At 32.1% G+C, this 16,623-nt stretch overlaps 1 protein-coding gene across 5 annotated transcripts in view; it reads left to right on the forward strand.

Moving 5' to 3' along the window:
• The window catches only part of LOC117332452 (calcium/calmodulin-dependent protein kinase kinase 1-like), a 150,927-nt gene extending 136,759 nt beyond the window's left edge, over positions 1-14,168 (forward strand). For all 5 annotated transcript variants that reach the window (XM_033891363.1, XM_033891362.1, XM_033891367.1 and 2 more), the window contains 8 exons: positions 1,256-1,329; positions 3,866-3,965; positions 4,254-4,333; positions 5,102-5,181; positions 7,908-7,995; positions 8,159-8,287; positions 8,833-8,963; positions 9,461-14,168. In XM_033891363.1, coding sequence (XP_033747254.1) covers positions 1,256-1,329; positions 3,866-3,965; positions 4,254-4,333; positions 5,102-5,181; positions 7,908-7,995; positions 8,159-8,287; positions 8,833-8,963; positions 9,461-9,512 — 734 coding nt within the window. In that variant the 3' untranslated portion in view covers positions 9,513-14,168. The remainder of the gene's footprint in view (positions 1-1,255; positions 1,330-3,865; positions 3,966-4,253; positions 4,334-5,101; positions 5,182-7,907; positions 7,996-8,158; positions 8,288-8,832; positions 8,964-9,460) is intronic.
• Positions 14,169-16,623: the final 2,455 nt, after the last annotated feature.

The following is a 16,623-nucleotide window of genomic DNA, read 5'->3' on the forward strand; positions in this document are numbered from 1 at the left end:
CGCGGTGGAATAAGTGGTTAAGGTGTTCTGACACTTTATCACTAGCACTCCACCTCTGGGTTTGCGAGGTCGAAACGTACCTAGGGCAGTTGCCAGGTACTGACCGTAGGCCGGTGTTTTTTCTCCGGGTACTCAAGCTTTCCTCCACCTCCAAAACCTGGCACGTCCTTAAGTGACCGTGGCTGTTAATAGGACGTTAAACAAAAACAAACAAATCAAGGAAAAAAGTGTCATGTACTGTATAAAATACCATTCTCATATAGGTGTGTACAAATCATTGCTGAATTTATTACAATGATTTTAATTTTGCATAGTTATACCCCCGCAACGAAGTTAGGGGGGGTATACTGGAATCAGGTTGTCTGTCCGTCCATCCATCCGTCCGTCTGTCTGTAGACGCATTTTGACGGACAACTCCTCCTAAACCGATAGGCCAATTCCGATGAAACTTCACACAAATATTAATGATCATGTGTAGATGTGCATGCCACTTTATTTTTCTCAAAATTATGGTTGCTATGGCAACTGGTCACTATAAACAGGTTTTCCGATAAGAACCATAACTTTAAGTTTGTCCAGACAACTCCTCCTAAACTAAATGGCCAATTTCAATGAAACTTCACTCAAATATAGAGGACCATGTGTAGATGTGCATGCCACTTTTTTTTTTCAAAATTATGGTTGCTATAGCAACTGGTCACTATAAACAGGTTTTCTGATAAGAACCATAACTTTAAGTTTGTCCGGACAACTCCTCCTAAACCGAAGGGCCGATTTCAATGAAACTTCACACAAATATAGAGGACCATGTGTAGATGTGCATGCCACTTTTTTTCAAAATTATGGTTGCTATGGCAACTGGTCACTATATTACTGGGTTATCTTAGTTAGCCTCTAATTAAGAGTTCCAATTCACCATTGACTCGTGCAGATTGCGGGGGTATTAGTCATCCATCCTGGCGACAGTTCTAGTTTTAATTGAAAAGATGATGAGATTATTACATAGTGTGTGTAATTAATACACATTGTCATTTTAATGTCAAAATATGTTTAAACTAAAATTTTTAAAAATGAATAAATATGAAACAATTTTGCAATTTTATGGTTATGCATACCGTATGTATCGACATTTTGGGACTGTTACTCTTTTTTAAGGTTTAAAATATATACATATATATAAAAAAAAAATATTTTGATATATCTTTATTTGTAATATTTTTATGTATACAATGTATATATTTGCATTTATTTTCAGTACATTTCCAGAAGATTATCCACAGGGATATCAAACCTTCAAACCTGCTGTTGGGAGACGATGGTCATATCAAAGTAAGTTCATATAATTACCATATTTATCTAAAATTAAGCACTTGCTTTTTTCATCATCTATACAATATCATTAGATTTGAAATAATAAGCAAAATGTGATTCAGAAATAAGCTTTACTCAAACTGTATGAGTAAAATTTTACACTAGGTGATGGTGTTTGTTTTATGATAAATATTTTACTTGACTTTTAGACTAGGGGAGGGGGATTATTTGGGGATAAATATGGTACTAAAATTTTACACTAGGTGATGGTGTTTGTTTTATGATAAAACAGTACACTTTTAGACAAGGGGAGGTGCTTATTTGTGGATGAATATAGTTATAAGCTTTTACACTATGTTTGGGGCTTATTATAAGGTAAATATGGTACTAAACTTTTACACTAGGGGAGGGGGCTTATTTGAAGATAAATATGGTACTAAACTTTTACACTAGGGGAGGGGGCTTATTTGAGGATAAATATGGTACTAAACTTTTACACTAGGGGAGGGGGCTTATTTGAAGATAAATATGGTACTAAACTTTTACACTAGGGAAGGGGGCTTATTTGAGGATATGTATGGTACACAGAAATTCTGCATATCATCTATAGCATGTAGAATGTGATGACTAATTTACTTCTATATCTACCATGTTTTAAACCCAGGGGACAAAATAATTTGATGAGCTTATTGCTTGACAATTTGATAGGATTTGTTAATATAGAACCACATTATTACTTTAATTTATTTCGGGTCGATAACACTTTAAAGTCAGAGACTATTCCAAGAAGTGCTCGATGGTGAAATGTACAATATTTACACCATGTAAAACTACATCATCACAGACAAAGTGCAATGAGCTTATGGAAATCGTTTTGTCTATAAAACAAACGTTGTATACTCATAATGCGTATTATATATATATAGTAGAAATAAAAACACATATCAAGTGTCCTGACCTGGCCTCGAACTCATGATACCATACCCAATCGCCTAGACAGAAATACTGCAGCTCGTACTGCTGCGCCACATTCAGATTCTTAAAAAAAAGAATGTTTCAAAAGCTGCAGGTATTTCTGCCTAGGCGATTCGGTGCCGTAGATTGTGAGTTTGAGAGACCCGTCCAGGCATGAGTCAGATAGTTGTCTTCCTTTGTCAATTGTGTTACTATGTTATATATCTAATTATAAGCACAGTGTATCATGTGCATTAGGTGTTGGTGATTGAAGGTAGAGATTTTAATTTCCTGTCGTAGTTGTACTGTGATGAATATATATGTATACACACATGTATTTAAAATTGTAAAATTTTACATATTAGACATGCTTATATAGCATGTATAATTTCTGGATAAATTCAGAATCCTTTCACTGTTGTCATAACCCCACCATAAAATGAGTGAGTGAGGGGGGAGGTGTCTGTCATATGGTGTCAATTCAATGTTAACACTTAGCAACCTTATTCTTTGAAAGAGTTTTGTCGAACTATTTTGTTTCATAGTTCAAATGTCAAGGCCAAGGTCATACTTGCCATAAACTGATTCAATTTCAACACTTAACAACTTCATTATTTCATGGATTTTGGTAAAATTAAATTCTGCAAAGGTCATATATGGGCATGGGGCATGTTTGTCTTACAGATTTCCTAGTTTTCAATAGTTTGTGCAAGATAATCTTCAGATCTAAGAATCTCTATTGAATACTGTTATTGTACAAAAGTATGGTTAGATGATTCTATTTTCTTTTATAATTTTTGATGCAATATAGAATTTAAAAACTGATTAGTTAAGTAAATTTATCTGCAGTTTCTCTAAATATGAAATAAAATACCGTATTTGACCTAATAAGGGCGCCCCTACCTTTTTTCAAGGAAATAAATCTTTGACTGAGTGTCAAAATGGTGTTCAAAAGTAATAATTCATGTGAAATATTTTGCTACTTTATGTGTTCAATTTTCTTCAGCAAATTAAGTAACTGGAACACATGTTTTCGCCACATTTTGTGTATTCCTACAGGCTACAGATGACAGGTCAGTGCAAAGAGCACCCAAAACTAAACATACATACAAATAATAACTTACCATCTTTATTTGAAGATAAAGTAAAGACTTCATTCTTGTTGATAAATAACTTTTGTTCAGAACAGAAAGCTAGTAAAAGACATTGTTAATCAATTATTTGGTCAAAGAAAACGATGTCTGATATGATCGGGGAAATCACCTGTTTCTATAAATAGAACACAAAAGAGTTCCATTTGAACATAAATGGTGGAACACACGTTCTCTGGTCTAAAGATCAGCTGGCATAGTTTACAAGTTTACAGGAGTATTCAAGTGATGTTTAAGCTTAATATATGATAATGAATAGATATCCTCATCTGGAATATTTTTATGACTGAATATTTTACCGTTTCCATAACCTTGGGTATTCTGCTATAAGGTATAGTCTGTTTCATAAAACTTCAGAATAACTAATCTTAATAAGGGCGCCCCCACTGTCAATTACCCGCGCCCTGCGCCCTTATTAGGTCAAATACGGTATCTAATCTGTTATTCAGATTGCTGACTTCGGAGTTAGTAACGAATTCACAGGCACAGACATATCTCTCACCAATACTGCTGGTACTCCTGCCTTCTCTGCACCAGAGACGCTCAAAGGTATAATGTATATTGAGTAAGAAATATCTTCAAATCTCAATGCATGGTCCTTTTCCTTAATCAAAAGTTTGAATTTTAGATTATGAAATTGAGAGGAAAATTATGACATTTATAAAGTGAGTACTTATGTGATAAAATGTATAATTATTACTTATTTTATTCTTTTCCTCCATAGTGTTTTGAAAAATAGAAAATAAAAAATGATTTATCTTAACTTTATCCCCATGATGATGCATCAGTTTAACCAATAGATCATCATATGATCAATTCTTTTTACCTCCATTGCAGATGGCAAAGAAGAGTTCGGAGGGAAGGCTCTGGACATATGGGCAATGGGGATTACGTTGTATAGTTTTGTTTTCGGACAGGTAAAATTATACAAAATATTTGAATCTCAATTTCACAAAGTTTTCTACTTAGTTGAAAAAGAGGACTCTCAGTTCATAGAAAATGTGTACATAAATGTTAGTTAATCAAAATCTAAAGATGGTTTACCTATAATTCCTACAACTGCTACCACATTGTTGAAATATACCCACCATATATATTAAAAAGTCAAACATATTTGTATCATTGTTGATACCATTTTTGATAACTGTTGCAGGAAAAATAGAATACATGGTCAGTGTCTTAAAGTATAAGCTGTATTTTTTTGGGGGCTCGGGGCAGAAAGACAAAAGTGGCTTGCCACTTTTGTCTTTCTTTTACCCTCGCCAAAATAGGACGCTGACTATTTCTCCATATAAAGATTATATTTTCTTCAAAACATGTTTTATATATATGTCTTAATTACTTACCCACATTTGGGGATGGGGTGGGAGAGGGGGGGGAGGCATGTCATAGAAAATGTGTACATAAATGTTAGTTAATAAAATTGATGTTATGCTAGTTTTGTTAATTTAGTAATATACAAAGCTAATATAACATCACAGTTAATTAGTAATATTGATGTTATATTAGCTTTGTTAATTAGTAATATTGATGTTATATTAGCTTTGTTAATTAGTAATTATTGATGTTTTATTAGCTTTGTTAATTAGTAATTATTGATGTTTTATTAGCTTTGTTAATAAGTAATATTAATGTTATGTCAGCTGTTCTTATTATTTAAAATGATCTGTTATCTTTACTGATAGGTTCCTTTCCCTCCCAAAGATGACTACATTATGGGTTTGCATCGACGCATTTTAAATGACCCTGTCACTTTTCCATCTGTGTAAGTAAAAATTTCAACTTTGATTCACAAGAAACATTTTTCTTTATTTCTTTGCTTGCTCAAGTGACAGGAAGTTCCACAGAGTTTCTATTTTAGTATTTCCTAGTGCCAAATGGATATTCTACCTAAATATAACTATACCCACAATGCCACTGTATTTTTCCAGTTTAGTATCAAAGATGGCTGAGGGAAACAACATGAAGTTTATTGCTGTTTTACAATTACAACTAGAATGATTTTTCCAGACAATTTCATGCTGTAAATATACTGTAAACGTGGTTATTTTCGCTGGGGGCTGATTTCATGATTTCAATATGTAAATTTGATGTGTGGGAGTACTTTTTGCGATTGAGCCACCTTTGTTTGTAGTTCCAGATTACGAATATTAATATCAAAATAATACGTGCGGGGCAAATTTTCGCGAACAAAATGACTTTGCATAATTAGCGTAAATTTCCACATTTACAGTTTATATACTATGTCGTGAAAATTTAAGCTACTTTTACCAGAACACACATGCTGTTTAAATGTCCAGTGATGAAAAGATGGTTTTAGAGTGATAGCTAAACATTTGCTTATATACTATTGATTATCAATAAAAACTTTATGAAATAGAAAACTTTGAATTTGGAATCAAAATCATAAAAATTCAGTCTTACTAAAGGGTATCTTGTCCTAAGGGAGATAACTACAGTATACCAGAGGCAAATACTTAAAACCTGCTGACAGCATATTAATTGCTTGTCAGAAAAATACAAAAAATAGTATTCATCCTTTCAAAATATTTCTAATCAAGATAAACATGTAAACAAGTTTTGATATAACAGGATCCTAAATATGATCACTTATTAGACTGATAACTACATATCAGATATAGAGACCGAGTACAATAATATTTCTTTGGTACACAATCAGTTATTATTACATAGAGGCAGAGTACAATAATATTTCTTTGGTACACAATCAGTTATTATTACATAGAGGCAGAGTACAATAATATTTCTTTGGTACACAATCAGTTATTATTACATAGGGGCAGAGTACAATAATATTTCTTTGGTACACAATCAGTTATTATTACATAGAGGCAGAGTACAAAAATATTTCTTTGGTACACAATCAGTTATTATTACATAGGGGCAGAGTACAATTAAATTTCTTTGGTACACAATCAGTTATTATTACATAGAGACGGAGTAAAATAATATTTCTTTGGTACACAATCAGTTATTATTACAAAGAGACGGAGTACAATAATATTTCTTTGGTACACAATCAGTTATTATTACAAAGAGACGGAGTACAATAATATTTCTTTGGTACACAATTAGTTATTAGTCCCCTGCCGTTTGAAAAACGGGGGGACTTTAGGATTACCCTCCGTCCGTCCGTCTGTCTGTCTGTCATGCAATAGTTGTCCGGACAACTCCTCCTAAAGTACAAAATTTCATTTTTCGAAATGGCCGCCGGCTTCTCATTGGTTGAGGCTTGTCCGGACAACTCCTTCTAAAGTACTACTCCAATTTTAACGAAACTTGGTATACATGATCAGTATGACATGTAGTTGTGCATCCCACATTTATTTTCTCGAAAATTCATTTTTCAAAATGGCTGTCGCCTTCTCATTGGTTGAGGCTTGTCCGGACAACTCCTCCTAAAGTACTACTCCGATTTTAACGAAACTTGGTATACATGATTAGTATAACATGTAGTTGTGCATCCCACATTTTTTTTCCTCAAAATTTCATTTTTCAAAATGGCCGCCGGCTTCTCATTGGTTGAGGCTTGTCTGGACAACTCCTCCTAAAGTACTACTCCGATTTTAACGAAACTTGGTATACATGATCAGTATGACATGTAGTTGTGCATCCCACATTTTTTTCTCGAAAATCCATTTTTCAAAAATGAATAAGTGCACTTCTAGCTCAGGCAGGGGACTTTGTATTGCTGTTGCAATACTATCCATGCTTGTTATTACATAGAGACCGAGTATAATTAAATTTCTTTGGTACACAATCAGTTATTATTACATATGGGCAGAGTACAATTAAATTTCTTTGGTATGCAATTACCGTAGTTATGTATACACTTTGAATTTATAAGTTTAAACTCCTGAAAGGTGAAAAAATTAAATCGTAAAATATGTAAAATTTGGTATTGTATAATAAATTCAACAGATACTGCTTGTTTTCTATGGATAATGATTACTCTTTTGTCAGCATCTTTAAAAAAAACTTCTCCGTAGAGAAGAAAACTTAAGATTATAATATTTGATTGACATATACTTATAGTTCAGTTGAATGACCTTGATCAACTTCCAAAGTCACAGGGATAATTATTAAATTAACTTCTGATCAGTAAAAAAGCTGAGGGTCATCATGTTTGATCAGTTGCATGCTGGGATAGAGCTGTACAATTCATTGCTTAGGCGTCAAAGCTACAGAAATCAAGTATTTGTCTATAAAATCTATTTACTCTAAAGATCATTGTGTATTGCTGAATGAAGCTATAGAGTATGGAATCTTTTCTGTAGTCTCATGGTGGGATATGTAATGAAGAGTTTTTCTATAAATTTAACTTTGACCCAGATTGAAGGTCACTGATATATGCTTCATGTCCTTATTAAAGCAATGAAGACAAGTTTTATTTCTTTTTGAAATCTGGTTTTAGTTATTATTTATTGAAGGCCTACAATATCAGAACCAATGGTTCTTTTTCTATTTAAGGCCTACAATATCAGAACCAATGAAGGACTTACTTCTGAAGATGCTGGAAAAAGACCCAAATAATAGAATTCTTCTGCCTGATATAAAGGTAAGCCGTGGAACCTGCCTTGTCCAACACCCTGTCTAGTCCAGATATGATCATTTACTGTAAACGTACATATTTTTGAGATAATTTTATTTAAGAATTTTTCGTGATGGAAGCTTTAAAAGATTACTTTTGATCTTCGATTTTTCTTTGTTCATTTGCATAGATACACCCGTGGGTAACGAAGGAAGGCGAGTTCCCGCTCCCTACTGAGGAAGAAAACTGCATCCTGGTAACAGTCACGCAGGAAGATATCAACAATGTTGTCAAACATGTGCCAAAAATTGAAACTGTGGTATGTAATGTTGTTGTGAACATATCATTAATTTCTGTTACTTGTTTTATAAGCTCACCAGTCCAAAAGGGCCATAGTACAAAATCAAGTCCCTAAGGCCCAAGTGAGGTTATGCCAAGGTACAACATCACCAGCCCCAATGGCCTGAGTGTGAACATATCATTAATTTCTGTTACTTGTTTTATAAGCTCAGCAGTACAAAAGGGCCATAGTACAAAATCAAGTCCCTAAAGCCCAAGTGAGGTTATGCCAAGGTACAACATCACCAGCCCCAATGGCCTGAGTGAGCTTTTCTCAAAAACCAAAAGGCGTAGAATTATGATATTTTGCTGGTATTTAGCCCCACCACGTTTGCAATTAAAAAAAAAAGTGAAAAAAAACACATCTTCATATCTTTATTTATCTTTTTTTTTCTGCTTTGTTAGACCATCTATCATATTTGAGTCATAATGGAGCCATAACCAAGTGGAGGATATTGTTCTGATGGTCAGGAAAAATAGTAATGATAATAATGATGATTTATGATATATCTTTATTGTTTTTAGATATTAGTGAAGAGTATTCTGAAACAGAAGTCGTTCAGAAATCCCTACCGAGACAAATCACATGTGAAAGAAGAGTTTCAAAAGGGGAGATCACATTCTGCCCCTGATACATTCCACGACGTCGTGAAAAGGTAGGTAATGTTATGATTAAAATAGAAAGGAAAAAAGCAAACTAAACAATGTTTAAGAAAATATTGCTGAAATTAATTGATGATTTTATTAATATGCATAGACAAGGAAATTTTTATCTTAAGGAAACATATTTTTATGATATTGTACAACTTATATAGCCAGAGACAAACTGTATAACTCTGATTCCATCTGTCCATCTGTCAATCATTCTACCGCCACAATATACTTAAACATGTAAGTTTTGGCTCAAGTTTCCTCGCATTTCCAAATTATAACAAATTACTGTAATGAAGAATTAGCACATTTGTTTGTAGGAATAGCACATACGAAATCACTCTAATGTTATTGTGAGGTGTAGTAATTTACAATGTAGATTCTAATTGGTGAATCCAACCCCTAATGCTGATGCGAGGTATAGTGATATACAATATTGATTCTAGCTGTGGAACTCAACTCATTAAAATCATCAGAGTGTATTTTTGTTTATTTGTTTCAGGAAAATTTCTTCTGATGCACATGTTGATTCTACATTGAAGGAAGACTCATGACACAAGACCTAAACCAACATGGATTTTCAAGCTCATATATTTTGTATTACGATCTAAGATACAAGAAGCATGCTATCTTCAGATCTAAAATGGACAAATCTTCTGCCTGTATCTTGACAACTTTTTACATTTACAATTTCTGTGATGAACTTAATTTCACATGGACTCTCAAACATAAATATCTTTTTTTTTCTGTATTTTATCACATCTTTGATCCTTGTTGAATTTTGTCTTTTTTTTCAAAATAATGCTGATGTAGGTTTTTGAAGATTTTTTCATGTTTAGAACTTTGACCCTTGTTGAACTTTTGACTTTTCACCTTTGATACTGTTATTTTTGACTTTCAACATTTATATTGTTAGAACGAAATGTTCAAGCTTTATTGCTGATCTGATACATTATCAGTATTTGTATCTGTATTTAACACCAACGGGATGTAGATTAACAATTTTGAGAAATAATTGTGTAATTTCCTAGCCTTTTGTCTATATGTTTCCGTGACGTCTTGAAAGTAAAATGAAAAAAAAAAAAATATGTAGACACCATTATATCTCTATCTTGATTCCTTGGTTTGTTGTTTTCTATGTTTTTTCTTTCATAGGAAGTTTTTCCTGCTTTTCAATTCATAACCTTTATGAACAAAACTGATTTTGCATTAATTATTGATAGGATGTTTGAACGCTACTTGGCCGAAGAAACAGCGACTGTAAAATATAAAAGAATAAGAAAAAATATTAAATGATAATTGATCAAATCTACATGTTTTATTTTCAAAATATACAATATCTGTCAAATGGAATAAAAGCCAATAATTATCTTATCATAGATATTGTCTAATTGTTTAAATATTAAAATATAAATGCAATTTACATTTCTTATGTGTTTCATTATCATTTACTTTTTATTGTTGTCCATGATCATAAGGAATATAAAAAAAAATGGGGAAATGTAGTGTTTTGATTAGTGTAAAGAACAATAGCAAAAAATTTTTTTTTAAAAATAACTTATTCCAATTTTGATCACGAAATAAGGGTCTGCTTAGATGTTAATGTCATAATAAAATACTAATGTAATCTTAAAAACAATTGATTGTGAAAAAATAAATTTCTCAGGGTCTTTAAATGTGTTGATTGTAAAATTTAATTATATAAGATATTTTTTCGTAAGATATTTATAATTCTCTTTTCACTATTTATAATCTGTCTTGTGAAGAAGTTATTTTGATGGTTTACGATTTTTGTTTAAACTACAAAGATGCCTACATTTGTATGAATGAATTTTAATTTAAAATCACTTGTATAACCAGTTTCTAGGGCCATCAATAAAAACCAAAAAGGACTCAAAATAAATTAATCATAGTATGGGTGCAATTGCTACATATATCACGACTTGAAAGAAAAATTATGTTTTTTTGAATTTTATATAGACAACATTATGACAATCTTAATTGATACTAAATGGACCGTATTTATTAGAAATTATTTTGTTTATGGAAATCATGGAATAGTTGATATGTTGTTAAACTAACTACACAATCCATACATATACTCCATTTTGAGTAATTTGAAATGTCCATTAATTTATTATAAAAGAAAATAAATACCAAGGAATCCACGGAAACAACATTTGTTGAGAGCCTCTATCTTAATAACCATCATTCCACCATAATTTTGTTGTGTCCATTAATCTATTTTTTAGCAAATACAAATATAGCATTATATTTTAGTATACAGATCAAGTTCTGATTTTGCAGTGGTCAAAATATTTTCCATAGTTATGACCATTTAGCTAAAGAAAATTCTCCAAAACAGTTGGGCCAAAATTGGAGAGCCTTGTCTATCTCCAGTGTGAATTTAAAAAGAAAGTTAAAAAAAACACGCACAGAAAACGAAAGTACACAAAACATAGAATCTCTTGATTGAGAAAGCCTTGTAAATTACATATTGTACTTCAAAATTATCATTGTAATCTGTGGTGAAAAATGGTGACTTTACCTAAAATGATCAAGTAATTTACACAAAGACCATCCTCAGTCAGCTAGTAATTTCGTTGATCTTGCTCGTCTGGTACTTGCTTGATGTAATTATCAATCACACCTACTTCGCAGATGATGTTGTATTTGCAATCTCAACATCTGTAGAAAATATATATGTTATTAGACGGAGATAAATATCTTTATTATTTCATCTCTTTTCTATGTAAACTTACCAACTTCTGTAATTATATGTTCGACATGAATTATAAATTATGCTTCATCCAACTGTAAGTTTAAGTTCCGAATGTTGTCGTATACCACAAAGACCAACTGAAAATAACATTATCATGCCATTTATATATAAATTATGCCATAATTTAACATCATGGCATTGTATATTCCTAGTTTTTGCATCATTTTGCTAATATGGTGCATACGTTTCAAAGATAATAACAGAAACTTTAGTTGGCTATTGATTAATTCCAGAAGTCCGATAGCACTGATTCCCTCAAATGTATTGTTTCCCTAAATATATGTCAAATAACTGTCTTTAACCCAAATCATGAGTACTTTATCGGGGCTCAAAAAGTGACCATTAAAGGTCCACACACAGTCCTGAAATATTTATATATCTGGGCTTGGAAATACTAGAGATAATTTCAAGATTATCCCGGAAGTAGATTTATTTTATGTTAAATATGTTATCAGATGCATTGTGAATCTTTGTTGTTAACGCTCAAAAATGCAATTCTTATGCACTGTTTGCTCATTCCATGTATAAACCTGTTATATTTGTGACATATCCTAATAAAACTTTTTGCAACTTTATGCATTTTGTATCCTCATTCTTTGACAATATTGTTAACTTTATTGACCTCCTTGTTATATAGATGTAATGTCATTGTAATCCGTTCCATGCTTTGTTCTGAAATACAAATGTATGAACTTTTGTAAAAAAAAAAAATGTGTTGTATGAGAAATTGTATATACTTTGGATGTCTTTAAAATTTGTCTTGATAACTAATTCATTCTATCCGATACATTGTTTCATCAAATTAAACGGAAACATATATTGATAACTGTTTGCTGAGAATGAAATTAAAATCTGTCCAGTGAGTGGAACTTATAGTATTTTTATGATTCTAGTTTTTATTCATCTTGAGTGTTTTGTACAGTGAGCCGTATTTGACAATCTGTTCAGGCGGTAAAATCTTTTTTCTTTCTGATATATGGTTAAGCATTTTCGTTCTGTTTTGTAATTCCAAGATGGATAACTGTCTTTTTGTTCTAATTTCAGTAGTCTATTAGCATATTGCATTATGAGAAAATACAATACATTTTCAGTAATAATACGTGCACTTCTGGTATTTTTGTTTATACCTTTAAGACATATCTACATAGCTATAGAACCAGGAAACATTAAAAACTTTTATTTGTAGGGAGTAATAACTGCAACATACTCAAGCGTTACCGATAAATTGGAACTTTATTGTCAAGAAAGTTCCAACTTATCGGTAATGCTTGAGGATGTTGCAGTTATTACTCCCTACATATATTTAATTATTTACTCTAACTGCCCGGCATACCTATAAGGTATCCAGACTCAACGCGAAGTACCACACTGAGAAAACCCACTGATTTCCAGCTGACGTTGGCTCCTTTCTCCTCCTTAAAAACTTTTATTGTTTCATATTTCGTCATTTTCGCCCAGTTTGTGGTTAAATTTGACAACTGCTCCTCATATATGTTCCGAGAGATTTTATTAACAAGTGACAAATATTTTTGAGGAAAAAATTCTCGATATAAAGTGTTTTGTCATACATTCTTAATTTCTAAGAACTTATCAAATGATATTTGATTGTTTTAATTGTAGTTTTTGATAATGGAGTATCTAATGAAATAGTTCTATCTGAAGACATAACTTAAATGAAGAACATAGAATTAACGTTTATTTTGCAACCTGTTTTTACATCCTCGTTTATTTTTTATTTGCAAAATTTCAAATACATGTTTTTTATTAGAATTAACTTGTGTTGAATGTATTAGGACTAGCTTAATATTAACATTTACTTTGCATCATATAATTAACTATAATGCAACACTTTGTTTTTCAATTTATTAACCAGAACGTAATGCTGTGTACAGGTGCAGACCTTCACTTTATATAACTTGTTTTGTATAATAATAGATATACACTATCAACATTGTTTCCTTTTGGACTGAAATGTATTAACCCTGTAACATTTATCTGCAATCAATTGGTAATATACTGCAACCAACTCTCTTTTGATTATTTAAAATGTGAAAGAAATAATTTGCAGACATTTGGGTATAATGTAGAAATATCAGAAGCTCTCCGTCAACATCACATATATTTCTCTTGGAAATATGTTAGAATTATTTATATGTAGGAAGGAAGGTAACTCAAATGTTGACACGTTAGTATTTGTTATTTATATTAGAAAGTGGATGGAAACTTTCGTCACCAGTACAGAATCTTTTTATGACCTTACAAGCATCCATATAGTATGGATGGTCAATCACCCAAATATGTTGGGTGAATTATCATATTTACTCTACGATATATCGCGATGACGAATTTGAAATAGCAACAACACATAGTTATTTTTATTACTTTTATATATGAATAAATATGCATTGAATAAATATTTCATCTTTGGGAAAATTGTTTGTTTTTAGTTTGAACACAAATCCAATTACTGAAAGTATTTTCACTTTCAACACATGTTCGTTAACTGGAGTTTTAACTGTGTTTTTAATCACGTATCCGTTAATTGAAAATCTTTATTTATTAAAATTAAAATTTTGTAATTTTCACTATCCATGTGTATTTTGATTAGTTGAAAGATATTTGATCGAAAACATACATTGATATACGCTATCTCAATCTTTGTTTACAGATTGGAACGAATTATTTACAGAGCTCATTTATCTATCAGAAAATTTCTTTCCAAACTGATAAAACACGCAACCATTTTCATCAAGAGACTTCTTTTACGCATTTTTAATACTACTTTCAAAATACGCAATTCTGATGATTCAATGAAAGACATACATTAGAATCATTTTCAAAAATAGATTTATTAATAAATGCAATATATGCCAAAAGAGATACTTGAGCGATGAATTGGGAAATTAGAAAAATCCTAATTGACTTACTGAAATCTTCAGATACAAATGTGTCGTGACGGCGTGACTGAATGGATTTTTCAAAAAACAAAACAATACCAACATGAAATTAGCGTGTTTATTCTGAATCGGTGCTAAAATCTTAGCAGAATATTCACAGAAATAAGAGAGAGAATTTGTAACTGATGCTTATTTTCATATTCCGTAAATAACAGTGAAGTATTGTATCAACTGTACTAACAACTTCCCATATAAACTTGTCTATTGAATTTGTTTTTCTGATCGTATTACTCAATCTTGATACTGGTTAAGGTTCATCTAAATAGCAATTCATTTTAAAATCCTATACTACATAGGTGCAACTGAACAAAAGTAAATTGATGAATTGCTACTATGCGAAAAGGGCAATGAAATTTGTTTAACTGTTTTGGCAAAAACATTGGAAAAGCATGTTTTGGCGGAATGAACAAGTAGCTAAACACATTGCATACCAGAAGCAAGGCTAATGGTTAGCCATGATACATAACAAAAATTGATTAAAGTACTTCTGTTCCATTGCATCAGAGTACAGATTTATAGGCTTGTCGCTAAATTGCTATTTACATTAATCTTCATGGAACGGTATACTGTGTTGTCATTGTTGAAAAAATCGGAAGGAACAACGAAATTACAGGAATAACATCCTCTAAGTGGATAAATCTATCAAAGTAAATAAGTGTGATCGATCTAGTTTAATCGGAAAAATTACACATTAAACAATTACGAAAAATATATATAGTCACAGTCTTTAAAAGAAACTAGTTATCTACAGGATTCCTACACATCTTCACAAAAAACCTACATTACTGCGATTGAAAAGTGGTAGAAAGGTAGAAAGCTTGCAAACAGGAAAAAGTTGTTTATTCAGTTGTTGAATGTATATGGGCAAACCCACTGGACGCTAGCAGTGCAAACTCCGAATCCGATCCGCCCAGAGCTCGTACGTATCATCCGGTTAAAAGACACGAAAACATCTTCGTTGATTCCTCCAATGCTACTGTCTGACTGTCCAGCCAAGGCGTAAAGACAGCGGTGACAGACTTGTTCATCCACTTGACCGAAGTCAGTTATGAATCGGATATGCTCGTTACTTACAAACACTGTGACGTGGTTGAAGACGTCTGGTGTCAGTGAACCAGAGAACAGTGTCGTGTACGAAGAATTAGCCAGGCATTTGTCTCCTTTGAACAAAAAGAAGAAGTCGCCGTAGCCAAAAAGCTCGGCATCGTTTTGCTGATCACTGCCGTCGCCACCTAAGTGGAAGAGGAAATAAAACGAAACAATAAACAGAGTCACAACACAATTGCGATATCAATGATGTCTTTAAATATTGGCTAGGACACATAGGTGAATCGAACGGAAATAAAAATCGATTTGTTCCGAAAAGTCCGAATAGACGGTGAAATATATCACTTTGTTGTAAACTTGCAACTTCTGTCTGCATCACATGAACTGGTTTATTATGTTTTGTATGCTTTTGTCTTTACACTGATTTGCTCAAACAATTATCCTATTGCATGATAAACGAATTAATCTATCCATTAACTCATTAAGGAAAAATGGTATATGTTTTGTAATGTTTTTCTTTAAACGTCTAATATCAATTTCAAGTTTGTAATAAACAGATCAACGTCAAAAGTGTTGTTTACCTGTGTTTTAGGTAAACTAGGAAGATTGATTTTCAAGTAATCCAAACACTGATGACAAAATCGTATAAAAATTATATCAATATGTAATGTGATAATAATAAGTTGACTCAAAAACTCACCCCAGCCATCGTTGGAGACACTGTCTCCCATTGCGAACAGGTACGATCCTCGATTATAACTGATGTCCATATCGATTCTCAGCATCTTTCTTCCACAATCTGGAGGTACTCGACAGCCGCATTTAGTTTTTTCAAAGTTCGCCTTGACGACAATCTCACGGCTACATTTCCGATTTGGT

Source organism: Pecten maximus, chromosome 8 (genome assembly GCF_902652985.1).
Source record: "Pecten maximus chromosome 8, xPecMax1.1, whole genome shotgun sequence".
Lineage (NCBI taxonomy): Eukaryota > Metazoa > Mollusca > Bivalvia > Pectinida > Pectinidae > Pecten > Pecten maximus.